The sequence below is a fragment of the Balaenoptera physalus genome, assembly GCF_965194825.1.
Source record: "Balaenoptera physalus genome assembly, chromosome: 12".
NCBI lineage: Eukaryota > Metazoa > Chordata > Mammalia > Artiodactyla > Balaenopteridae > Balaenoptera > Balaenoptera physalus.
In genome coordinates, this window is record NC_138897.1 from 85018141 (window position 1) to 85045903 (window position 27763).

At 47.3% G+C, this 27763-nt stretch overlaps 1 protein-coding gene across 13 annotated transcripts in view; it reads right to left on the reverse strand.

Moving 5' to 3' along the window:
• The window catches only part of FBXO21 (F-box protein 21), a 58004-nt gene that overhangs the window by 14682 nt on the left and 15559 nt on the right, over positions 1–27763 (reverse strand). For 8 of the 13 annotated variants that reach the window (XR_014251691.1, XR_014251692.1, XR_014251694.1 and 5 more), the window contains exons 8-11: positions 24742–24921; positions 23511–23643; positions 16251–16462; positions 14790–14947 (exon numbers count right to left, since the gene is read on the reverse strand). Coding sequence is in view for 7 of the 13 variants with exons in the window: in XM_082416799.1 (XP_082272925.1) it covers positions 14790–14947; positions 16251–16462; positions 23511–23643; positions 24742–24921 (683 nt within the window). In the remaining 6 variants the exon portion in view is untranslated. Of the gene's footprint in view, positions 1–5583; positions 7897–11850; positions 11966–14789; positions 14948–16250; positions 16463–23510; positions 23644–24741; positions 24922–27763 lie in introns of those variants that run through there. The other 5 variants (XM_082416797.1, XM_082416798.1, XM_082416796.1 and 2 more) reach the window with 5 other exon arrangements.

The following is a 27763-nucleotide window of genomic DNA, read 5'->3' on the forward strand; positions in this document are numbered from 1 at the left end:
AGCAAGATATTTTCTGAGGTCAAGTCCAAAGGCTCAGGCTCTAGTCCCTGCTCTGAGACCCAAGCCAGATCAAGTCACTTTAACCTCGATGGGCCTCATTATTTCTCTTTGTGAAGTATCAGGAACCAGGGCTCTAGCAGCTGATTCTTAAGGGGTCTGTTAGCTTTCAAATTCTCTGTGGAAACAATTTAGGAAATGGTTTCATATGAAGGTAGCCACTACCCAGGAAGTCTTATAACCGCACTTTAAAAAAATCCTACTTTTTTAAGAGGCAAATAACTCTCTAATCAGGTTTTTTTTTTCTTTAAAGGAACAGGTTCTAGGAGATTCTGGGGTCAAGTCAATAAACTGAGGGAAGACAAAGCAACACATATCTAAAAAGGTCTTTGGAATATACATTTCAGCACCTGCAGGTGACAAAAGTGTTCTCATGTATTCACTACAGCTCCTGGCACAAAGGTGGGCACATTAAAAGACACTCCAAGATAGGACAGCAGTGGTCAACCAGTAGGAAGGAAAAGACAGCAGCTCTTTCCAAAGCTGCCTCCCAGGTGGGGCTTGAATTCTCAGTGGGGCAAAACTAATTGTTGGGGGGAGTGAAAAAAATGATTACTCTTTTGATATGTAAAGCACAGATACACATACAATGCCTCAGTGGATATTCAGTGAGGTATTAAAATTTCACAGGCAGTTCGCAGCAGCTCTATTCACAAGTGCTAAAAGGTGAAAACAACGCAAATGTCCATCAATAGCTGAATGGATAAACAAAATGTGGTCTATGCATAAGTTATTACTTGGCCATAGAAAGGAATTAGGTACTGATTCATACTACAAAGTGAAAGGACCTTGAAAACATGATGCTAAGTGAAAGCAGCCAGTCCCAAAATGCCATATATTGTATGACTCCCTCTACATGAAATGTCTAGAATAGACAAACCCACAGAGATAGAAAGCAGACTGGGACGGGGGTGGGGGGAGGCTGGAAATGAGGAGCGACTGCTTCCTGCTTCATGGGGACAGGGTTTTATTTGGGGGCAGTAAAATGTTTTCATCTAGATAAAGGCGGTGGTTGCCCAATGTTGTGAATGTGCTAAATGCCACTGACTGTACACTTTAAAATGGTGAATTTTATGTTCTATGAATTTCACCTCAAATTTAAAAAAAAAGATCAAAACAATTTCATGGGGTGAGAGCTATTAGGAAAAAATTATCTTAAAAGGGTCCTGGAGTGGGGGGGTTACTGGAAAAAAAGGTTGAGAAGGACTGGGGTGGAGACAGGTAAGAGACGCTGTGGGGAAAGCTTTCTGCACAGGGACAGCCAGGACAGACCATCAGCACATCGTGATGGTAGGTTATGAAAGATTTCCACAGCCCTGAGAAGATGGTGTTCTAGAAATAGGAGAAACTCAAAACTCTCATTCAAAGCGCTCTCTTAATTTTCCCCAGATTCAACAACTTCAATGCGAACATTTCCATTAAGAATTCTGTCATTTTCACATAGTGTTTTGGGGCAGGAGCCCACTGTGTCCCCCTTCGCCTGGCAAAGCAATAAAGCTATTCTTTTCTACTTCACTCAAAAAAAAAAAAAAAAGAATTCTGTCATTTTAAGAGAAGTAGATGGAAATTCGATCTAACCACACAAGGAGTCTAGAATGAACTGGTTCTCCCCTCGACATTTTTCTTTATTCTGTACAACTTCTTTTCCTAAGTTCACGAAACAACCTGCTTTAGCTCTTTCTACTCCCCAGAAGACGCTGACATCATCGTCCTCAGTTTTTTTTGTTTGTTTTTGCACAGCCAAACAGGAAATGGCGCTTCCTATGGAAAAATTAGCCCACTTTGAACTTAAAAACCAAACCAAAAAAACCCCCAAAAACCAAAACACAACCCTTGAAAGAACTGCTGTGACAAACCCTAAACTCTACGGTGTCAGCTTAGCAGGCGGGCGGCTAGGAGGCTGGAGGGTGTTTGGGGTTATACTTGGTTAAACTGCTGCTTATAATTTGCAAGCTGGAGCCTCGGGCACTGTAGCGAGTCTCGAAGTTGTCAAAGAGACAGAATACAGGGTACTGGCTGCTCTTTGCAGCAGCTGATAACGAGATACCTGAGAGAGGGACGCTCAGGCAAAAACGTGCTGGTTTAGAACTGAAACAGCAGAGTCAGAAATCCCAGGCTTCCTATGTTGGGAAAGGCACTGCTTCTGGACACCATGGCAAGAGACAACGATGGAAATCAGTTTGAGCAACGAAGGCCCCTTAGACACTTGCCCGTTCAACAGTGAGACCTGGCTTTGGCTAACAGCAGAGTCAGGCGGCCGCCACTAGGTCAGGAAGGGACACGCACCAGGCAGAGAAGCTAAGAAATAAAGTGGACTTGGGAGTTCCGGAAAAGAACTCTGGGTATGATTACCTGCGCAGGTAGTAGCCTGCTAAGTTTTTGAGGGAGCTGTTGCCAGAGGGATCAGAAGCTTGAAAAACGAAATGAAAGTCTTGGATTGGAGCTGTGAAAGCTACACAGCTTGCAGGGAGGGTGCACCCGCAGCACCCACTTGTGAGGCGACCAGAATGGGCCCCAGAGGGCCGGATGGGGTGTGGGGAGCAGTGGACGAGGGAGTCCCTCCTACAGAGCACACTCAACCTGCCCCATGCCCCGCAGGGAGGGGGCTTCACGACGCCCGCCTGCCCCACGGTATTTCATCAGCCAGCGCCCAGGGCCTACTGTGTGTCTCATTCTTTTTCCAAACGGGAGTTTTCATCGCATTTCCCTGCTTCACCAGTGAATGGGAACTGGGAGGGGGGGTATGGACTGATGGAGAGGACGGCCCAGCTGGGCAGGAAGTGGGTGAGAGGCACAGACAAGGCGGGGACCCCAAACCTTTCACTTTCCCCACTGGGCACACAGGAGGCCACTGCCCAGCCTCCTCTGGAGTTAGGGTGCGAGTCGGTGACTTGAGTTCCGGCTACTGAGGCAGAAGTACCGGGTGCGGCTCACCCCTGTGAGGTCTCCGCCCCCACCCCCCACCACCGGCCATCTGTTGCGGGGAGAATGGGTTGAGGTGGCAGCGTGGCCTGCAGGAGCCCCCGCTGCTGGTGGTCGTGCTGTGGCAGGAGCCAGCGAGACATTTCTGGACTGAGATGCCCACAGCCTGCTGTCTGGCAGCCTGGCCAGCCTGACTTCAGAGGCCGGCTCCCTGAAAGGAAGCGTGCCCCCGCAGGGGAAGGCACACCACCTGACCCCCTCTGCCCCTCTCCTCCACCCTGGCCTCCCCGGAGGAAGGTGAGGGGAAGTGGTGAGCGCCAGCCCCAGCCCCAGCTCAAGAGCCCTCCCAGACATGTCCCTCCACGCTCCCCCCACTCCCGCTGGACAGCAGGTGGCCCACGGTGCTCAGGGAAGCCACACCTGGTGGGCCTGGGTCTCTAGGTGACTGCGTGAGGGCCGCCCGCCAACCCACTCCCCTGCCCCGTGTTACGTGAACAAGAAAGTTCTTCTGTGTTCAAGCCATCGTACATTTTTGGGTCTATTTATTACAGAACTAACATTACCCTAATACAATCATTGCTAAATGGCCATAATACATTTCTTCTGTAATTGCACATCAATTTTAGTCACCAAAGGAATGTTCTTTTCTCTCAAGACTCTATAAATTTTCAGAACTGAAACGCGAGAAGTTAAGGTTGCAGCAAGGCAAAGGGTAAAGACATCTGCGAGGTAGTTGCTGAGGCTGTCGGCAGTCTGGGCGCGGGGAGCTGGGGCTCAGAGGTCAGGTCCCTGGCTTCACAGCCAGGCTCCCACCTGCGAGCAGTCTGCTCAGGGAACTAGGCTGGCCCACACCTCAGCAGGGGTCAGCGGACTGCAGCCCATGGGCCAGCCGGCCCCACCCAGCCTGTGGACTGTGTCTTCACAGCCCTCTAGCTAAGAATGTTTTTTACATTTTTCAAACCGAAGACTATGTGACAGAGACCTTACATGGCCTGCAAACATGTTCACTGCCCAGCCCGCGTCTTGCAGTGTTGCCGTGAGGATTATAAACAGTTGAGGCCGGTGCCTGGCTTAAAGTAAGCACGCAACGCAAGGTAATACATGCAGTACAGCTGTTAATGTCTCCAAAACCAGACTGTCACACAGCCAAATTCTGCATTCCTTCTAGGTGAACAGTCTCTCCTTTCCTCCAAAAATCAAACAAAAAACATGCAAGAGGGAAGAGATATGGGAACATATGTATGTGTATAACTGATTCACTTTGTTATAAAGCAGTAACTAACACACCATTGTAAAGCAATTATACTCCAATAAAGATGTTAAAAAAAAAAAACAAACCATGAAGAGCTACAGCTTGATTATTACGGCCACAAGACACTTTTCCATAAAAAGGCTGCTGGCAATCCAACTTCACGCGCTTGGAACGTAAACGAAGGGAAAGACATGTCCCCCCCTTTACAGCAAAGGGGCCTTGGTGGTAGCGGATGAGAGCCCAGGACGTGAAAGCGTGACTCAGTTTAACACCTTAAGAAAGACTCAGACGTTTTAAACGTAGAACGAGACTTTAAGTGGATATTAGAAAATGTAAAACTGATTGAGCAAGAGTATTGATGCTGGTTTTTGAAATAACATGACTTTGCAACGTAAATGCACTTCTGATGGAGAGCTATTACGAGGCTCAGACAGAGACACCACGAAGCCAGCCTTTCAAAATCCGATTAGATGGATCATGTTTTCAAACGAGACGCTTGGCAAGACTGGTCTGCTGGTGACGTGGACTAGGTTTGGGCATAACTGACGTCTCGCTGAGACTGTGTTTCCCAAAGCAGGTCTGCAAACCCTGGGCCTCGGGGACGCTGTGCACATGCGGGTGTGCTGGGGGAGGAAAGTTCTAGGGTCTTAGAAGTTGGGAAGACACCACTACACTCCCCTCCTGGAAAGTCACAAAGTACAACAGCACGTGAAAGGCTCTGAGAAACACCGCAGTGCACGAAACTGCTGACTGCTCAGCCGTGACCTTCACTTTCCGTGTCGTGTGTGACAGCACACGTGTGACAGCGCGGGGAAGTGGCGCTCGGCGGGACGCTGTGGAAAACGCCGCGTGCGTGCAGCTATCGGGTCAGCGTTAATGACACACCAAGAACCTGGGTTTCCCTCAAAGTGTCTGCAACTCTCACTTTACAACACATAACTCGACATAATTAAAAGGCTGCAATCTTCGCGTTACAACCAGACACTCTCAAGATGACTAGCCAGCTCGAAAAATTAACGTTTGGCAGGGAAATCATAATATAAAGGTGCTCTGTCCGCTCACTGATGTAAAGAAAAATTCGGTAGAGCCAATTTTTGCATATTTCAATCAGAATGAGAACTGAGAGATTCTGCTGTTGTCACGGCTGGGCTTTCTGTTCTGGAACGAAACCCGGCAGGCCATTTGTGTGGTTTCTCTGGATAAGTTCCATTTATTAATCATTGTACAAAAAAATCTTGGCATTCATTTGAAGAGAAAAGAAGTTACTATATCCAAATATTTAGTATTTCAACATTGTGAAAGTTCTACTTTTATAACAGGGGTTTTTAAAGTGGAGATAACGTTTCAAAAAATTTTAAAAAGAAACTTATGATTTATTAGAGTACAGGATCCAAAACACATTTTTAGAAAAATATAAAGTGCCCAAAGACCAACTTACACAGGTGACACAGGCTTCCTGGAGCCAAATGAAGCATTCATGAAGAAACACATTCAGAAACAGTCTAGATACATATTTACAGTGGGTCAGTAAAGGTAAAACCATCTTTCTTGGCTTCGATGTTACTCTAAGAAAAAAGGAAATCAAACCAGAAAACCAACAGTTGTAACTCTCAGCATGCGCCACAGATTCTTAGTAATGCATCTCATTAATATTAATGCCATTGTATCTAATTTTCACCTTTAAATGAGAGTAGTGTAAAACCCCCCAACCTCAGACGGGCCGGGTGTTGTGAGTGGTCACAATTTCAAATGCAAGTCCAAATCATCTGACTTTGGATTGGACAGATGAGGAACACGGGCCCTGGACCAGAGCTGATGGGGGCTGGAGGGAGCTGGCTAGCCAAATCCCCATCTCTTTCCCATAACTGCTCAATAGCTGTCACTTGCTAGTAAGTGGTCTCAGGTGGCTTCCCCAAACCTTGGTCATCCCAGGGTTTCCAAAGGGTAAACGAGAGGCAGTCATCAAACATGGTGTGACAATACTGCATGCAAATGGACAGATAGGCAGCAAGGCGTGGCTGGACCACAGCCCCCCGAAAGCCTCATTCACTAGAGTGACTGGAATCTTTTAAACTTAGAGAGTAAAGTAACTAGGTCCTAACTCCAGAAGTTAGCTGCTACTGGTTAACTACAAGGTCAGCCTGCTGGAGGAGGGACGGGTCGAGAACGGTGGGAGTCCGGAGCCGAGTTAAGACTCGGTACCTTCACGCTCAGGTACCATGAACATGGAAAGCACCGGTGCCAGCGGAGCCTGCCTATGCAGCCGGACTCCCCAGCGGCTTGAGCACAGACTTTCTCCTGGTGCTTTCACAGCAACGGTAACTCGAGAACACGGGCCACGCTCACGTCTCCTTTCCCACAGGGCACACGCTCTTAAAATTGGAGATACTCCGTTTATTTCTACCCTGCCACATTCAAAAAGGTCCTGAAGTGATTCTAAGGAAGCACAGGGAGCACGAAAACTCCCCTTTCCTTTTTAATTTCCAAGTTTCATTATCTCTTCTTTTTTCTGGTTATAAAAGTGAAACCTCATTTTCAGGTCTTTGGAGACCACGGAGTACAGTTTCTAAAAGCAGACATTTTAACAGCAGATTGTACTTCCTACTACAAAGAGAACTCATCACTGATTTAAGATCTACTTACGATACTGGAGTAGATTTCTCTTAAAAACCCACTTATTTTAAAGGGAGGAAGAGCAGATGAATGTGGAAAACCCCATTCACAAAGGCTATTATTAATCACGCATTTTCTCAAAGAATTTTATGTAATAAAATAGAAAACTAATAATTCGTAGAGATATGAGCGTAAATCCAAGAGACAAATCCGGAAGGCAAAACTGTGTCATCCTCTCAATTCAAATAAAGAAAAGGATAAATGCCTGAAATCTGTTTCAAGAATTAGAAAAAAATAAATTCCAACACTTCTGATTACCATTAGTTTGTTAATGACTCCAGAGCTGAGATGCTGCCAATATCACCTAGAGCTTCAGCCCTGGATCAGCACTAAATGCAGGGTAAAAAGACAGATGATCCTGACTGAGGAGGGCACACATCCCACAGAGAAATCAGAGAAATGACTGCAAACGGACAACCCCATCTGTCCAGCAAATGAAACGTTCTGAGACAATGTAGACAGACACGATGGGAAGTGAAGAAAAAGAATGGTTATAAGAGTGTCGACTGTGAGACGTCATGAAGACAGCATGTCACGAACTGTCACCACAGGACAAGCATACAAGCCATGCCACTGAACACAGTGCCTTTCAATGAATCACTAGTGTAGGCGGAGAGCAACATTGTCTTTGCAGCTGGAGGAGAGCACACGTGATTTAAACTTAGTAGGAGGCAATCAGCACTACTGGTTAAGTGGCTTTCCCGGTGGTGTGAATCCAGAGGGATCCGTGGAGACATCTCCGTCCGCAATCCTGTTCTCTTGGAAATTAGCAGCAGCAGCAAAGGTACAATGTCCCCCTAGATTTTACTCCACATTCTCTTTCTTTGCACTGTAAATATTCTGCACCGTTTCATAGACAGACTCCAGATCCTCTGGGTACCGGATTTCTAGCTCTGCGTTCGGGATGTAGTGAGTGCCCGTGAACTCGGAGAAATAGCGTCCGACGTCAGGGTGTGAGATCTCCTGAGGCTCCACGTTATACTCCAAGTTCTCTGTTGGCAGAGAGGCACACGGACATTCTCATTAAAGCTGATTTCTGCAGCATCTTTTATCCAGAGACCCTCCTATCACCCATTCTGAGTGCATTTTTGAGGGGGGGAAAAGGAAAGACAGATGTTTATAGAAGTCGGAGGAGGAAACAGGAAAAGGCGGCAAGGCCACTGGAGGATGGAGGGAGGGAGCTCGGGGTCCTCCTCCAGCTCCGCAAGGAACACGAGTGTTTTCCTTCTCTCTGAACAAAACTCCAGCAGTCCCTCGGGGTCTGCACACTAGGGGCTCGGCAGGCTTCTCTGACCTGATCCAACACAAAGCCACACGTGTGGGCCGAGGGTGGCCTAGCCTGCTCGGTTCTCGCCAGCGGTGAAGCTTCTGAAGCCGCCTCAGCACCTGCTCACACGTCTCTCCCTGCCGTCCTCCTCGTCTGCTACTGGGAACCGCCCTCCCACCCCCCACCCCCAGCACCCTTCAGTGTTTCCAAGGGCGAGGACCTGGCTCACAGGGCTGGCTTGGGGACCCTACAGGGATAGGGGCTGTGGCATCTATATCATCTCTTAGGAAAACCACACTACCTCCCTTCCGTGCTCCCCGTTTTGCCACTAGAGAAAGCAATAGAAAATAAGACTCCTTTCAAACGGAATGAGAAAAAAAGAGGTGATAATACCTGCAAGGTATTTTAAAGCCTGAAACCCTATCCGATGGCCTCTCCCTCCCCAAGCGATTTGAAAAACGGCCCCTCCATGGGCCCAAGGAAAGGACAGTGTCTCGTGGGCCCTTCCTCGCTGGCCAGAGAGGCCTGGCCCTAGACTGCGTGTGGCCCGCAGTCAGGAAAGGCCACCCTCACCCTCCATGACCTGGACCAGAAAGGAGCTGCCCAGGCAGGCCTCCCCACTCTGACTGCGTCCCAGATCAATATGAACCATACTTAGCACCTATTGCCAAAATCAATTCAGGGAGTCCCTGCGCGAGCCTAGCTGACGGGCTAACTAACACCAACGGTGCAGCAGGTTATCTCTTCAACAGCTCGTTAAACATCCTGAAACGCATGTGCAGGACCTTCGGTGCCCTCCACCCAGAGTACACAGGATAAACACGAGCGCCTTTCAGAAGCACTGCCTGTAACGGATGTTTGTCTTTGAAGAGAGGAGGAAAGAGTCTGTAATTCAATCTGTAACTTTTTTACAAGATGGGAGGATTTAAAGAACTTTTGTGCTTGTAGCTGTTTTAGGCTGTTTATTCAGACTACCGTTGGGATGTATCAGCTTGAGAAAACACCACCTTTATGGACATCACATACCAATCATGAGCAAAGATGAATGTTCAGAGGTTACCTCAGCATCGCTTAGGAGAGCAAAAAATGTAGTAACAATCTAAATGTCCAACTGCAGGTCAATATGTAAATAAATGATGGCACATTAATTCAGCAAAATCCTAGACAGCCAGGAAAACGAGCAACCTGTTTTCAAGACGCTATGGGGGAAGTGGGAGTAAAAACACGTATCACTTATAAAAAGCCAGGAAGGCCACATACCTGCGCTGCTACGTGACATGCACATACACACAGCTACACGTTTCCCGTGAACTCCTTTAAGCTGGGCACGTACAGCGCGCCGGGCACCGCGGGACGTGCGCAGCCTCCAGCTCGCAAGGCTCCACGAAGAGCTCTGGTCACGCGCCCTCTTGCGGCTGAGCTGACAGCAGCAGGAGTGAGGACCCTGCCCAGGGAGGGATTCAGCCGGGGCTCAAACCCACACGGCCCAGTTCCAGGGCTGGGGAAGCAGCTGAAGAGAAGCGTCCCGTGCACTGTCCCGCCAGCAGAGGTCAGGGAGGAGGGGCTGGGATAGACCAGAGGGCCAGGCCACGGCTGCCTCAGAAAGCAGGCTGTGGGGACGGTGCTCTATGAGCTCTGATCTCTCCCTACTGTTACCACCAGAGCTCTGGAGATGGTTTTACTTCCTTCCTTACATTTATTTTCAACAAACGTTGGAAAACAAAACAAACAAACAAAAAGTTGGATGCTTTAAAATGCCAGTGGCTGAGAAAATCTGCTGTCTTGCTCCCCCCGCCCCCCAAGTGAGCGATGAGTCGCAGGCGCACCTGCCTTTGGGAGGCCCAGGGGGATGCAACCACGGCCTGGGGCCTGAACCCGGCCAACTGCCTTCCCCTGTCGGCTGTTCTCGCCCCAGAGATGTTCGACGGAGGGCCAAGAACCTGGGATTACCCCCGAGAGATAAAAGTCCATTTGGTCCTCATCCGGGGGCCATTCTGCTTCTGACAGGACGCTCGGCAACGTCTGAAGACATTTCTGGTTGTCATGGTTGGGGGCTGCTGCCGGCATCGCGTGGGCAGGGGCCAGGGTGCCTCTGAACCAATGCACAGGACACCCCCCAACACACAGCTTCTGAACCAGAATGCGCCCAGCGCCTGCTCTGAAGAAAGCCAGACAAGTTTCAGCATCACTTCTCTCCCTCTCTTTTTCTCTCTATGTATCCTTAAGCAGCAGCTTGGTGTCAGCTAACGCTTGGCGTCTGAGTGTTGGTAGGAGGGCAGAAAGGTCACAGTCAGGTCATGATCACGTGTCTGTAAGGACAGCACGACTGGGCAGCTGCTGCGGAGAATTCTGAACGTGGGCCCCAAACAAAGAGGCATGAGGAGTACGGACAGAACACTGGGGAAACCAGGAAAGGGGCGGTGACAGTCCACGAGGGCACTCACGGCCCCGCTCTTGGCTGTTAACCAGGAACGTGGACTGAATTCAGTGTTCATCTACCTGGACTCCCAGCAAAACAGGAAAAATGTACTCATAAAAGAAACTTTTTTAGGAAAAAATAAAACACTGAAGTTGACAACTAAGTATTAGGAGGGGAAAATAATTCCCAATCCACTAAATAAGTTTAAAAAAAATTTGAATAGGAATAAGAAATCTAAGTGATATAAAACTTAATAAAGAGCAAAATATTAAACAGGGACTACTTAAAAGTCCTGGAAAAATCTTGGGAAGAATTTCTGATTCCCCTAAAATTTTCAGAGAAATGTGTCTGCTTATTTTATTTAAAAATTTCAGCTACCCCAAAATACACGAATACATTCCTGTAAAAGTCTGGAAACAGTACCCATGAGTCCTCTGGGGGCACCTATCAGCCCCTCCCCAGAGGAAACCACTATGACCGTGAGTTTTCTAGTCCTTTTATGAACATACATATATGTAGCTAAATATAATTATATGCATTCAAAGAAAATTCTGTGTTGCCTTATGTGTGCTTATTCCTATAAAACATACAGTAAGCATTTACCTGCAACTGGTTTATTTGGTTGCAGCTCAGTTACCCGAAGTTTGGATATACCCCCATTTACCAGACAAGTCCCATGAATGACACTGCTTTGCTGTCATAACAAGGGGACCATAGGCCCCCTGTGTCAGCGCGTCTCCAGCGGAGGAACCGAGGGGAGAAATGCCAGGCCAGAGGAGAATGAGCACTTGAGATTCTGACAATTTGAGAGCCAAACCGCCCTCTGCGACGGCTGAAAATTTACACTCCAACCCTGGTGCAGGGAGTCCTCCCACCCTTGCCAGCGTGTGCAGACCGCCATGGACTGTGTGTGTGCGCGCGTGTTGGGGGCGGGGGGGGATGGTGGAAACAGTTTGGAAGTGGAAGACCAATTATGGAAAAGGAAACTGACACTGGGTGAGGGCACGCCACGGCCCAAGCGTTCAACCAGGTGCTTTACCATCGTACACGGAAGACATGTAAGAGCCAGGTTCTCACACCACAGCTGAATTCCTGACCTTCCAATATGGGCAGCTGGCTTAAATTCAAAGCATCTGTGATAGTCATTTTCTTCAGTACTAAGAAGTACGCAGGGAAGTTGAGACAGGAGTTTCTGGTACCAAGAAAATATTAATACTAAAGCACGCCCCCTAGTGGGAACAAAAATTACAAAATGCAAGATGCTGTATAGCCCATTAACATATTGAGGGAAAATTTAATTGTGCAGACTATAAGTATTTGAGGATGGCACGCAGGTATGTGGTTTATAATTCACTCTTCAACTCTCTGTGGAGAGCTAAAAAACAGAAAAGCATTCATTAATGGGCTCTGCCCAGATTACCAGGATCACTGGAGCCAGAGGCTGAAAATTTAGATCACGAAATAGTTTCAAAACAAAATAACTTAATGCAAATATATTAACCCAGAAATGTTCAAAAACATATTTAAATTAGTGCTTTTAAAATTTAGCCTCTCAAGGTCGCTCACTGGCTAAATGTGAGCTAATTTGAGAATAAAATTGTTCCAAATGATTATAACACATTGACTAAATAAAAAATCCAGGAATCTATGGGAGGAGAGGGGAAGGAGAGAGGGAGAGAGAGCAAGGGAGAGAGGAGGAGAGGAGAGAGAGGCGAGGGGGGGGGAAGAGAAAAGAGAGAGAGGAAGAGAGGGAGGAAGAGGGGGAAGGAGGGCAAAGCTCTTGTTTACAGAACTAGAGGGTATACCCGCAGTAGAAAACCACTATTTTGCAATTCTCACATCATGATTTAGGCAAGAAGAGCCAATAGGTGCTAAAACAAACCTAAGGATAAAGGTTATTGGGGGACAGGATATACCCAGGATGCCCCAGTTTGACCCCATGGATTTCCTGTTAACTGCAGAGGGAAAACTGTCCCTTATAGCAAGTCACCATCTTAGCCAATGACCACACTCTGCCTCACTAACAGTGGACACGGAACCCCATGGTCTCTGGACGAGATGCAACGTGACACACACAGCACCTGAGAGTAAGCACGCCAGCCAAAACCAGCAACCTGATCTAATCAAACCCGGGCTTAACTTCCAGTTTACAGACAATACATAGACAAAGAAACAGTAAGACAAATCCAGAATGTTAGACAATTTACAAGACAACCGGCCCGGACTCTTCAAAAAGTCAAAGTCTTGTGAAAAAGGGAAAAAAGATGAGAAATGAGGAACGGTTCTTTACTAAAAGAGACTACAGAGACATAATAACCAAACACAGTGCCTGAATCTTGTCTGGATCATGATTTAAAAATGAATAAACAAGTACCTATAAAGTTATTCTTGTGACAATTGAGAAATTTGAATATTGATTGAATGTTAGATATTATGAAATCATTTTTATTTGCTGGGTGTAATGATGTAACTGTGGTAATGCAGAGAAATGTCCTTATTCTTATAAGATGCATGATTAAGTATTTAGGTCATGTTATCTGCAATATTCTTTCAAATCAATTTTAGAGTGTGAAACTGACAAGCTGATTTTTTTTTTTTTTTTAACAAAGTCATTATACTATTCTGACTGTAAACCTTACAGCTCATGTTGACCTAAGGTAAGATTAGGATGAATTCCTGAATCTTCTATGCAGACACTGGACAAATTCAGAACACCTTAAAACCAAATACCCAGCTTCACCTACTCTAAGAAGCCCATTTTAAAGTTAATATATATGTTTCTAGAAACCCAAATATCAGATACTGAAAGTCTTGATATCAACTCCATGTAACGGGCAACGAGTGTACAAGGTGAAGGTGTAGACACGGCCCCCAGTGTCGACAACAAGACGATTTCCTCTGTGCTCGAGACTCGCTCCGTGACGCGCAGTGGGAAATGCTCACTGAGTGATCAGTGGCGGGGGCAAACAGTCCGAGAATCACTCAGCAATTTCCAAATAATTTGATTTTTAAAATTTGTAGTATAATTTTTTTTTTATCTGACAAAGCTTCTTAAGTTAAATAAAATCCCTGTCAGTGCCTTCATCTGACACGGGGTGCACATAGCCCCCTTTGATAACTCCCCTTGTACTGACGGAGGTTAGGTGAGCTGTGGTCTCAATAAAGGGAATTTCTCTTGTATACGATCCTCTCTCAGCTTCTGATGAATTAACAATAATTAATATGAAACTTTTTCTAGTCTATTCGGTACTTCTGAGATTTTTATACATCCAACATTTCTATTATTGGATTTACCAGAACACAGTATCAACTTAGGTCAAACATGATGCTTTAGGTGAGACGCAAAAAGGTGCAGCATGATGGTTATGGGGAAGGCTCTTTGCCAAGCTGCCCGGCCGCATACTCTGTAAGTTAAAATTTAAACATCTCTATGTGCTTCAGTTACCCTGTGTATCAAATGCGTACGATGATGATGATGATGATGGTAACTACAGTTCTCAAATGGAGTTAATGGACATTAGAAGGCTGCTGTCACAGAGCAGCACTACGTCAGCATTTTTATTAATAAAATGAACATTGCAAATGCCTTGACAGGCAGGCATGGGATAAATTCACCCCACTAAATGGAGGGACAAAGACGAGGAGAGCCCTGGGCGAGCACCTGTCGGGGCTGGCAGCGACCCCAAACACCTACCAAGCACCTACCTGTTGCTGCCTCTCCCAGGTGCCCTCAGAGCCAGGGCTGTGAACTGCAGTTCCCACAGTGGCCACTGGGGGCGTCTCTGGGGGGAGCACAGCTAACTGGCTGCCAGCCTCAGTGATCCGGTGGCTCCCCCAGCAGTGCCAATCGGTGCCCTCCAGTTCAGGCAGGCAGTATGAGCAGGGCACAAGCTGACCCTCCTTGCCCGCAGGGAGCCAATGGCAGTGCCTGGGAAGCAGGACTTTGACTGGCAGAGGCAATGACCAATCAAAACAGAGGTCGGCAACAGCCTGGAACAGGGTCCTGGCTGGGGTGGTGACTGGGTAACTCGTGGTATGGCCGCACCAGTGCACACCCACCCACGTTCAGCTGAGTACCAGCTCTGATGAGGCTAACAGCCATGGGACACCTGTCAACTCTGAACAGACTGCCAGCCTGTGCCTGCGGAATCTGAGGGCTCAAACGTGTGCTTCAAGTACAGACAGTACCAGCTACTCACCTTGGGCGGCATATCTACAGGACCCATCCTCCACCAGAACATTATAGAAAGGCTGATGATGGCCGTGAGGCAGGCTGTGGACGTTCATGTTTCGAATCCACTCGTGTCCCATCATGCAGGTGGGGTCCCAACCATAGATGACACAGTTATAGCCATACCTAATTAACATAAGAGCAGTGGCAGATCAGCTCCCTGGGGCCCTGTCATGGCAGCTATGAAATATAGAGACAATGGCTTGGCTTCTCTGAAGCTTACATTCTCAGAGATTTGCCTGCTTTTACTCCATGCTAAATCAATTTTACTCCTGCCTCTCTTTATAAACCCCTCTTGTTATCTATCCATCCATCCATCCATCCATCCATCCATCCATCCATCCATCTATGGTAGGACAACTGAGGAAACACAAACTCTCACCAGATATTTGATGAGGTTAACGAACTGATTTTTTTCTTAGATATGACAACAGAATGGTAAAGGTGTCTTTTTAAAAAAGTCAGCCCTTACCTTTTAGTGTTACCTACTGAAATAGCTACAGATGAAAAGGACCTCTGGTATTTGCTCCAGGGAGGAGGGGGAGGGGGTGAAACAAATTGTATGATAACTGTTGAAGCTGGACATGGGAACATTACCTGGTTTGTAACACTCCTCTCTCTACTCTTACATATGCTTGCAATTTCCACAACAAAGTTAAAAAAAAGAAAAAGAATGTAATAAAAGAATGGAAAACACTAGCCAAAAACTGAGTAAAGATATTTGCAACTTATCTGAACATAGAGACTAATACACAGAATAAAGAAACTGCAAATCAGTAAGACTAACAACTCAAATGAAAAGCAAAATACCTGAAGAGGCACTTAATCAAAGGAACCTGAATGGCTAGTAAACGCAGGGAAAGAACCTCAATCTGGGTGGTAGACAGGGAAATGCAAATTAAAACCACAATGAAATGCCATTTGCCATTTACCACATAAGTGCATTTTTAAAGGTCTGGCACTAACACAAGTTGTCGAGAATCAAACCTCTCAGGTCCTGGCCTGCTGGTGGGATGTAAATAGGTACAGCTGCTCTGGAGGCAGTTTAATTTTGCCTTGTCCATCGGCCATGTCCAAACCCCAGGACCCAGCAAGTCCCTACCACCCTCAGATCCAAGGAGAGCAAGACCCCTGGAGAGAGTGAGGACGACGAAGAGAGGAGAGAAAGAACGAGGCTGACAGGGCTTCCATCCCCCACGGAGAAGGGTCACTACACACAGTAGAAGAGCTCCCCGTTAGGAAAGCAAGTTGCGTCTTAAAAAACAAAAAGGTTAAAGATATGGTTCAGCCTTCGGTTCTCGCTGCGATGGGCCTCAGTCGCTGCTGCATCGGGTCAGGTCCCCTCCAGGTGCACCCCCGCTGCTCCGAAGCGGGGCTCACGGCGCTGTGTCCTCTGCAGCCGCGCGGGGGCGGACGCCGGGGCACTCACCTCTTATGCTTCATAATGAGCCCAATGGCATAGCAGACGTCTCTGTGCTTCTCGTGGGAGCGGAGCTTCACCTCCACGCCCACCTCCTCCTTCTTGCGCTCAATGTGCTCCAGTGTGTGCTGCACCAGATAGCCCACCGCCCCGTGCTGCCCGGGGTCTAGGGTTTGGATGTGCTGGAGGATGTCAAGCACCTTCAAGACAAGACAGAAAGACTAGGAGATAATATTTTCATTTAGGCCTTTTCTTTTTCCTGGCAAGGGATTTAGACCTACATAACCTGAGGAAGGGCAGCGAGGCGCGCCGGGCTGACGGCCCGAGTCTCCGTTACCCACAGGCTCTCACCCCGTCGGTGCTCTGTACGCCCAGAGTCACTTCACGTGCTGGGGACTGGCCCCGGCATCCAAATCCAACCAGCGTGAGTGGGAGGAACTCTATAGAAACACGGGGACCGGAGTCCGCACAGGATGGGGATGCAAGGGCCTGTCGGACTAGGTGAACTCTTAACAGGTTCCAACATCCTTGGTGAGCGGGGGGACTCAATTTCTCACACACAGAAAGGAAACATTTTCAACCTGCCACTCATGAATTGAGAGGAAAAAGAAATGTGAAGCTGCTTCAATCAAGGTCAAGAGGCTGAGTGATAGACTGGCCTCAGTGCTGCAGGAGAGGGGAAGGGGTCACAGGGAGGGCACCGGAGTGATGGACGCAAATCAGCACAGTTCATTTATGATGCTATATGTGAAGAATGAAGATGTGCGGAGCAGAGTTCTGAAATCCTACTGGTCGCTTCAATGACTTTAACTCACAGCACAATTCAGTGTTCAGGTGGACGGGGAAACCCCGTCTCTCCGCAATTTATGTGACTAGCTGGCAGAGCAGAACTGCCCGACCCCAAGGCTCTACTCTTTCTACTGCACCCAGTGCCTCTACGGAAAAATACAAGTTCAAGGAACGCTAACACATGTGAACAATCAGCAAGCCCCGCTCGCTCACAGCTCAGCCAAGGGTCTGTGACACGGGTCTCCTCCTACTTACGGACGCTGAGTAGACAGAGCAGCCTGGACTCTAGGCCCGGATCAGCCAAACTCGCTGTTTTTACCCTTGAATTAATTTATTCACTTGTCAAATAATGATTAATAACTGCCCTATTTCCTGATACATTGTGAGCCTATAAAAGTGTCGTGAAAACTACAGCTTTATGCAACGTAACATATTATTTTAAAACCCAATCTTGTCTTCCAGAATGAGATTTGCAGGATCTCAATAGTTACTGAATACTTATTCTCTGCTGGTCACTGTGCCAAGCCTGTCACATTTTTTACTTCATTTAATCCTCCCAAGTTGAAGGTCAGCAGTCCAGTCACTTCCAATTTCAAAAGGAATCAGACACAAAGAGAGCTGCTCTCCAGGCCATCCTATATAACCGCATCAGGACATTGGATTTATATCAATAGCATGATTCCTATTTAACCTAAACACAGGAGACCTGCAACAAATTTTTATACTCGACTTAAATCACTCAAATCTCCCCCTTGTAAGACTCGTACTAGCTGCAGCCGGAAAACCTGCTCATTCTGGACTTCACCCTTGACCCCCCTCAGCAACAGAAGGTCCTGCTCCTGTCTCAGCCTTACTGCACTCAAGCACAGTAGTCGTGGCAGGGATCTTCTTGCTTATTCAATTTTACCCTTTAACAGAAAACAATAAACTTATTCAAACAGTAGCACTATGCTTAGGAGCCCTTACCACCCTATTCACAGCAATATGTGCCCTCACCCAAAACGACATTAAAAAAATTGTCGCCTTCTCCACTTCCAGCCAATTAGGCCTAATAATGGTAACAACTGGCATCAACCAACCCTATCTAGCATTCTTGCACATGTTCACACATGCTTTTTTTTAAGGCCATACTATTCATATGCTCTGGATCTATTATTCACAGCCTGAACAACGACCAAGATACTCGAAAAATAGGAGGCCTATTCAAAGCTATACCTTTCACCACAACAGCCCTTATTATTGGAAGTTTAGCACTGACAGGAATGCCTTTCCTCACTGGCTTCTAAAGGCCTGATCACTGAAGCTGCTAACACATCTTACACCAATGCCCGAGCCCTGCTAATAACTCCAGCTGCCGCCTCCCTCCCAGCTGTCTGAAGTGCTCGCGTTCCCTTCTTCACACTGCTAGGACCACCTCACTTCTCTCCCTTAACCTCAACCAATGAAAACAGCCCACTCCTAATTAACTCCATCAAACTTCTTACTAATTGTGTTTTTGCCGGATTTATTATCTCCAACAACATCCCCCCAACAATGGTCCCCCTAATAACCACGCCCCCATACCTAAAATTAACTGCCTTTACAGTGACCATCCTGGGCTTTGTGCTAGCACTTGAAATTAACCTTAACACACAAGACTTAAAATTTATTTACCCCTCAAATACCCTCAAGTTTTCTAGTCTTTTAGGGTATTTCCCCACTATCATGCACCGTTTACCTCCCTACCTAAACCTATCATAAGCCAAAAATCAGCATCCTCCCTCTTAGACTTAATCTGACTAGAAAATATTTTACCGAAAACCACATCCCTTATTCAATTAAAGCCCTCCACGCTAGTTAAGCAACTTGCCTGAGGTCATGGGGTTATGAAGACGTGCAGTGAGGATGTGGACCCAGAGCTGACTCGCAACCCCAGGTCTCAGTCACCTTCACATCAAAGCAGGAAGAGGAGTATTTTAATTGACTGTTAGGAAAATTTTCAAACACATAAAAAATGGACAGAGTGGTATAACCCCAAGTAGCAGACCCAGCTTCAACCAGTACCAGCCAGGAGCCAATCCCATCCACTTGCCGTCCCCTGCAGTGGCCTTGTAATGTAGGGCCAACACTAACAACAGTTGTCCCTTGTAGCTAAAAGCATCTGATTTCACAGTAAGCTTCTTGTGTTCCCCTCCGCAGTTCCAACTAGTTACTGCTGACAACTTTTCTACAGACACAGCCTCCCCTCTGTTCCTGGCAGCCCCTTCCCACCAGATAAGTGAAAGAAACATAACGTGGAATCTTCAAAGCATAAAGGAAGTCTTGAACTCAGAGTATCCGAGGAGGAGATAAGGTTCAGGGATGATTACTCCCGTCCTTCCCTTGGTGTGAGGATGATAGGGTGAAGGGAGACGGCAGAAACGGAGAAGGCACCATGAGATGTGCCCGGTGTGTTTCCAAAAGCCCGTGCTGACAGTGGGGCACCATGACGTCTACAGCTAAATGTCTAGGCCTAGAATCCCAAGAGCCCACAACCTTCAGAGTAGAGATCTTGGAACAGGGGTGTCTATTGCCCACGACTGGCAACTTGTTCTGTAAAGGGCCCGAAAGTAAATATTTTAGGCTTTGTGGGCCATATGGTCTCTGACTCAACTACTCCCCTCTGCTGCTGTGGCTGAAAAGCAGCCAGAGACAGTCCGCAGACAAACGGACACGGCTGTGTGCTGACAAAACTTATTCACAAAGCCAGCCGGCTCTGGGCCCAGGGGCCAGAGTTTGCAGACCCTGCTCTGTCCTCTTAACTGCAGGTTTCCCCTGACATGTCTCTGAAGCTCTCGGCTCCATCCTCTGGACGTCCACTTCTGTGGGCTCTTCTACGTTTGGGACTTCAGCTACCAGATGCTGATGCCAAGAGCGCCCACCAAACGCGGTACTCCACGGCTCCGGGTCATGCCAATCAACACATCCCAGACGGAACACTGTCTCCTACCCCGAAACAGGTCTGCTCCCCACACACTTCAACTTTTGAAGTGGCCACCCTTATTGGAAAATTGGGATATTCTCTTCGAGCCTCCTTCCTCGTTCACAGCTAACGAATTTCTGTCATTTCTTAATCATTCATTCAAATAAAATGTTGTGAGCACCTACTGGGTGGCAGGAATTGTGCTGAGAGCAAGGGGAAGAGCTACAGTAAACAACAAGACATGGTCCCTGTCCTTAAAGAGCACGGTCTCGTGGGGAAGGGTGGCTAAGCAGCTGCGAGACACTCCTCCACACAAACTTTGTGGAAGGGCGCGCTCAGGGCCGTCAGGGAGCAGAGGGGCAGGGAGGGGTTTCAGAGGCAAGAGCTAAGCCGGCGGCTCAGCAGGAGTTAGCCGGCAGATGGAGCTGAGGGACACGAAAGGTGTTCTGGGCAGAGATGCAGCGTGTGCAGAGAACTGAGGCAAGAGCACAGCACAGATGCAGGACGTGGTTGCAGCAGCAGAGTGGATACAGGGAAATGCAGGCAGGCAGGGCCGGGCCGCCAAGAACCTAGCAGGCCTCGGTGGAGAGCACGAGCCTGGTCTTCCAGGCAACGGGGGGAGCCACTCAGAGGGCCCTGAGCAGCGAAGAGACGTAACTGACATTTTGTCATGATCACTCTGGCTACAGTGTTTAAAACATGTTCAAACGGTCTCAGAGGAGAAGGAAGGAGACTGAAGGAGCCTGAAGGAAGGAGACTGAAGGAGACACAACCGCCGACAGGCATCTGGATGTGTTGGCCTGGAGCCCAGGGTCCAGGCAGGAGATCAGAGATTTGGGAGCCGCTGACCTACAGATGGTAACTGAGGTAAGGTGAGATCACTGAGGGGAACCGTGCACAGAAGAAAGAAGTCTAGAAACTACCCCACAGTGTAGAGCCTTAAAGGGAGAGACAGAGGACGGGAAAGGGAGAGACAGGACAGCAACTAGCGAGAGCCTGGGAATAGGGGACCAGAATCAAAGGAACAGAGTGTTTTGAGCGGGGGGACGACCTCCAAGTGATCAAGAAAGATAAGGAAAGACAAGTGTCCACTGGATTTGGCAACAAAGAGAAGGTTCAGCAAGAGGGGGTCACGGGCTTCCAGTTCACGCGGGGGGGAGGGGTGGGAACGGAGCCCCATGTTCTGTGCAGTGCGGGGGAGGCGAGGGGGAGGCCGTCACAAGGACCCTGGCCAGGCTGGGAGCAGAGAGGTAAGATGGAGCCGCGGGGAAAGCCAGGGGCTGTCGTCGGAGGCTTCTCCTTCTCTTTTTTCAAAGATGAGGGAGACCTGAGTATGTTTAATGCTGACAATAGAAGTAGAAACAGGGAGCTGCAGATACAGGAGAAGAAATAAAGGAGAACTTAATAGTCCAGGGACAGGCAGCAGGTTGGATCCAGAGCACACGGAGTTTTGCCTTGGAAAACTGAGGGACATCTTTTCCACTCAATGTGGAAAATGGAGGGAAGGGATAACTACGGATTGGAACAAGGATGTAGGTTTAGCAGCAGGAGTAGAAAATGCCCTTCTGCTGGCTTCTTCAGAAACAATCTCGCCTTGGCCCTGGTCCACAGGGGTGAAGCGTGTGGGTGGGCTGTGAATCTGAACGCCTGATGCCATCAACTTCTGTGCGGGAGACCTTGGCAAACTACTTTTCTCAGTGCCTCGGTTTCATTATTTGTAAAAGGGCAAAAAACAAAACAAAACAAAACGAAACAACAGTAGCCACCCCAAAGGGCTGGCAGAAGGGACTGGAGGTGTGCAGCACTGAGCTCTCCCAGCCGCCCCACCACTGGAGGAACCTACTTCCCTGTGCTCTGAAATCGTTCCCCGGCCTTCTAGGGCCACCTCAAACCCTTCCTCCGGAAAGGACCCTTTTCTAACTGCTTCCACACCCCCTGGAGCCTTCCTCACTGCGGGCCCCAGCTCTCCTCCGCTGTCTTGGGGTCCTTCCTGCAGTTGCAGCACAGTTCATGGAGGCGAGACAGTTGCCACACATGGGGAAGGAGCCACTTTCCCTTCCTGATCTTAGATGCAGGGAGCGTCTAGGTGCCTGACCCCAGCAGCCCATGAATGGTCATCATGGGGAAAAATGTTCTGCGTGTGACAATTTTGGAACTTGTTCCAGTGACATCTGTTTGGAAGGAAGGCAATCCTGACCATCTGAGGAGGATACCAAGGAAATTCCCCCAGAGGCAGCACAGGAGCCCTAAACTGAGCCTGTCATCAAAGGGAAGGATGCCAGGGCTTCTACAGACGTTCCTCCCAAAGGCAACGTCAACCCTACTCCTTCTAAGGCTGATGTGTAATTTAAGTACAGAATCTACTTATGAGGAACCATGCTTTGAAAGGATCTCTGCATTTTACAAATTATCATGAAATTCCTCAACTAATGTACAGTATAAAGTGAAAGGAATTAGTTATGTATATCCTGGTATCAAAAATAAATCAAGTAAAAAGTAAAAGTAAACTATTCAATTCTGGACAAGGTCGTGGGAAGCAGGTGGTGACCCTGGTAGAGAGCCTAGTGTTCCAGTAACTCTTCTATCGGATCACATGGGTGTCCTGGGCTGTAGATGACATCTGAAGACAGGGGCTCAGGGATTTTCCTACTAATGCATCCTTTCCTAGAACTACAGTAGATCTTTGACACTGTGAATAAATGAGGAAACGTACATGTAAGCAACGGTGAGTCATTGAGATTATTTACTTTCTCAAGGAAGATTTTACCACTCTCTAGTGACAGGGCTGATGATTTTATGGTGATGTTCCTGTGAGAGCTTAGAATTCAAGTCTCTCACCCGGCTGTCTAAACAAAGTGGACTATTAACATATTCCCAGGGACAAGCAAGGGCGTGATGGGGGCGAGCAGCTGCTCCTGCATCGTGTTGCGTGGCTGGAAGCACACACGTGCCGCACCCGCAGCTCTTGAGGAGTGGTGCTGACCCCGAACACGGTGGCCTCTGACAGGGCTGCCTGCTGGCCAAAGGGGGCGTCACAAACCTGAGAGATCCAAGTGCAACAGTAAAACCCAACGGTTTCCAAAGGCATAAGCAGTCCTGAAAGCATCCAGCAGCTGGACCTGAACACATCTAAGATCTCACTTTCCTACGCCATGCAGGGCTATTTACATGTGGTCAATTTCGTTGCTAACAGCACAGCTGGAGGATGAATATGGAAACTTCTGCTTCCCCTTGAGAAGGGTGACTTGGGGAAAATACATCTTTGGGGCACCAGTGGGTCAGTGGTAGGGCCGAGGCCTTGTGGTTCTGGGAGTTTAAGGCGCTGACCACAGAGAGAATGGGCAATTCCTGGCAGGATAACTAATTTTTAGTAGACTAAAAGGAGACAAAAAATTAAATCGATGGGTCAAAACCAGGAGACTGTGAATAAATCTGTGTTTATCCTCCAGGTTAATACAAGGATAAACTTGTAAGCGCTGCCTTTCAGCTAGGAGTTCCCTCTCTAAGGCAGGTGCAAAGCATCAAAGTAAAATAATTACCTTCTCTGGCCAGATGCCCAGGTGGAAGTAGAGCCTGGCTTGGAGGAGGAGGAGCTGCACCTGGTCCGGGTACATCGCCAGGTACAGATCCAGGGAGTCCCTCAGGAGCTGGTACGACTGGTCGATGCCTTCCCTGTGAGGCAAGAAATCTGTGTTTTATCCTGTTTGCTTCCGAGCTAAGACCCTCTTTTTCAAGGCCCAGATTTTAAAAGTAATGGACACAAATCCCACACGTTCTCTGATTCTGATACTTCCTCTCTTCAGCAAAGTTATAACACTCTTAATAAAAAAAGATACACAAGAAACAGAAATTCCGTACTCCACTAAGTTAAAATCGTAACCGTTTTCCTTACGGAGTCACCTCGATAACACGGTACATAAATTAAGAATGGACTCTGAATAGGGGGAGCACTGAGGACTTCCAGGTCAGTGAAACTCTTCTGGATGATACTACAGTGGTGGGTACACGTCGTCACATACTTGTCAAAATCCACAGCATGTACACCAGCAACAGCAAACCCTAATGTAAACTACGGACTTTGAGTGATAATGACGTGCCGAGGTAGGTTCATCAACTGTAACAAACGCCCTGCTCCCGGCGGGCGGGGGGGGCGGGGGTTGAAATGAGGGAGGCTGTGTGTGTCCAGAGGCAGTGGGTAAACGGGAACTCTCTGTACTTTCTGCTCAGTTTTGCTGTGAACCTAAAACTGTTCTTAAAAAAATAAAGTTTATTTAAAAAGAAATTCTGCCATTAGGCAGAAAACTAATACTCCAATCTATAAATTTCTATCTTCCCTGTAAGACAATTTTCCTTGGACTCAGAAGCAAGATTGTTTCATACTTTTGTTTGTTTTCTTACCTAAGTGATAGAAAGGCATAAATTAAAAGACAGCAAAGCACTAGGAGGTGAAAAATAATTGTTGCCAGTCTAAAATATTCTTGTTACTGGAGAATGCTTTCAGCATTTATAAAAGAGAACTCGCCCAAGTCCACTGCAAAGATCTCAAAGAAAAGTCACTTAGCACATCCTAAGTCTGGACAGCATTACATCACGGGAACCAGTTTTTTCCCACGGTGGGTAGATAGCTGCAGCTGTCCCAACTGTGCCACACAGCATCCGCTGCGTCTCTGTATCACAGGCAGGCTCATTAAATACAATTCTCTGTAAGGTAATTTGCACCTCCAAAGACGCACACGCCGCGGAAGTACTGGAAAACCAAGAAAACCTTACCGCTTTCCCAGGCTTAAAAGGTTTCCCACCATTCGCTGTAACACCTTCTTTACATTCACCACCCCATACAGCGCTGCAGTCACATGCTGGCCGATCAGGTATTCACATTCTTTCACTGTCAGCTGCTTGCCTTTCCCAAAAGCATCTATGTAGATGTAGTCAAAGATGTCCAGGGTTGCCCTATCCAAAGAGCACACGTAGTGAGTCGTATCTCAGATTAGAGCTGAACAAGTCAATATTTAAAACTCAGTAATAAGTAGCTCAAATCAGAGACTGAATGTTAACACAGTGGCATTTCTACTGAAAATATCAAGGCCTTGCCCAAAGTCTGAAATCTGACCTCTATACACACTCCGCTGTATTAAGATTGCAGTACACTGATACTTGAGAAATAGCACTGGTTTATGCCATTTAATATAGTTTTTTCGAGATTAACTCTAAAACTCACTGCCAGGCCTATCTATCAGAAGTCTGGTTGAGAGAAATATTTCTGGAATGCCTGAGCCAGTCTATTAATTTCACAGAGTAGCAGCATTTAACGTCTGTGGATCCCGGGCCCCTTGAGGCTGTGATGACAGTTATGGGGCCTGGGGCCACAAGGATTCTGGCCTCAGCTCTGCAGATGCGCTCTGGAGGCTCAGGCTAGGACCCTGCTCCAGACCCCGGAGAGCTGTGTCCCTGGCCTCCACCTCCCGCTCCTCCCATGGAACCGCTCTCCGCGACCCGAGCTCTCGCACGTGGGGGTGGCCCACGCCGAGCCGGGCGGGTAGGCGGTCACATAAGCAGGTTCTCACCGCAGGACCTCTAACGATACTGCATTCACCCTAGGAGGACTCCTGAGGGATTGAGGTGGGACTTTGTTTCAGGGATGGCTGTGTTTTTTTTCTTTGAGCAACTGTTTCACTTTGATAGAGACTCTCTTGGGCAGCTAAAAAGCCCAGTCAGATTTCTTCTTTGAGTCGTATTAATAGCCTGCCTTTAGCAAGACATATATAATTGTTCCAGAAATAAGGAATGCTCTTCAACCCTTTTTTTGAGTCTAGGAGAACCACACAAATGCACACAAGTTTATAGGCAAAAATTCTAAATAAAATATGAGCAAATCAAACACAGCAATGTATTATAAAAATCGATATGAGTAAGTTAGATGTTCCTTGAGAATGAAAGGAGGATTGAACACTAAAAAATTTCACCACATGCAGCCTAAAAGAGAAAAACCACATCCTATCTGTAGACACAGAAAAGAAATTTTTGGGGAAAAAATCCTAGTTATTAATAAAACTCTTAGCAAATTACGACTTAATTATTTTTTTTCCTTTTTTTTTAACCGTACCGTGCGGCATGCAGGCTCTTAGTTCCCCGACCAGGGATGGAACCCGTGCCCCCTGCAGTGGAAGCGTGGAGTCCTAACCACTGGACTGCCAGGGAATTCCCAAATTACAACTTTAGAAGGCAGCTTTGATCATCTCAATGAAAGGTGCTGCTCCCAAACATCATGTTTGAGATGAAATTTTAAAGTCATACCCAAGGCAGAGTGCCTGCTATCCCTGTTTCTATTCACTGCGTACAAGAGGACCTAGCCAGCAGAATAAGTAAAGGAGACACAAGCATACAACAGCTGGAAAAAAAGAAATAAAACTGTCACAATTCAGACAATATGACTGTCTACATAGAAAAGCTGAAAGATCTAGCAAATTATTAGCGCTAGTAACTGATTCAGCAGAGGTGCTGATAATCAGACCCAGATCTAAGTCATCAACCATGCCCCTGTACACCACCAATACATAGACAGCGTAATTTAAACAATTATCATTTACAATAGCAACAAAAAGTTAAGGTACCCAGGAATAAATCTAGCAAGATATCAAAGAGCTAGATGTAGAAAACAATAAAATCTTTTTAAGGACATTAAAGATGACTTAAACGTGGAAGGAGATGTGTTTACAGACAGACAGACGGAGTAGGGACACGCAAGCAGGCCATACTCCTCATGGGAATCCACGAATCCGTAGGAGCTCTGGGCCCAGCTACCATACCAGAGCTTCGAGGTGCCTGACAAACGGATTCTAAAGCTGCACATGGACATCAGGCTAAGAGGAGCCAGGGCGATTCTAAAGGACTCTGTGGGGGCCTCGCCCTACCAGTCATCAGGACTAACGATAAAGCCACAGCCAACGCGACACTACGGTCTTGGTGCAGACACAGAGCCCACGGGAGCAGAGTCCTGTCAGGACACAGAGGGCCGCAGCCCAGCAGCTGTGCGCTCTCCCGCCACCCTCCCGGCCTCTCCCCAGCGGGCCAGCCCTTTATGGGTCTCAGTGTTTGTGTCTGCCAGGTGCTTGGGGTGCTAACAAACCACTTCATTGTTCATCTGCATTGTGGTGTATGCTCACTGTAGCCTAAAGGCGGAAAAACAATCCTGTTACCACACACAAATGTGCCCAGCAATAGGTCACTGTGGTAAATAACATGGTAATTGGTGTTTTAAATGCTTTATATCATGCAGAAATCCTTGGTGGACCATTATATAAGCATTTAAGAATATTTTAGAGATATTTGGGGAAATTGGTTGGGTTATTCAGGGAGAGGGAATGAGCTGAAAAAGCACTTTTCTCATTTAAAATAATGGAAAATGGGTGCCTGCTATCCAAAAGAGAAACCATCCAATACATTTTAAGGAACAGATTATATTTGGGAAACAAGGGAAGCCTGTACTCGCTATTCAAGGAAACATACACATGTAATGAAATATTAAAATTTGCATGGAAATAACAAATACTTTCAAACTAACTGGCAGTTACCTCTAGAGAGAAGAGGAGGGAAAGGGATAAGGAAGAATACCGAGGAGGCGCCAACTTATAGACAAGTTTTATTTCCTAAACCCGGAGGTGGAAATATAGAGACCAGCATGAGAAATTCCACCAGGCGTGTAAAGCACTGGGTTCTCTCATTTAACCCTCCAAACCACTTTATGAAAAACATTAGCCCCATTTTACACAGGAAGAAACTGAGGCTCAGAGGA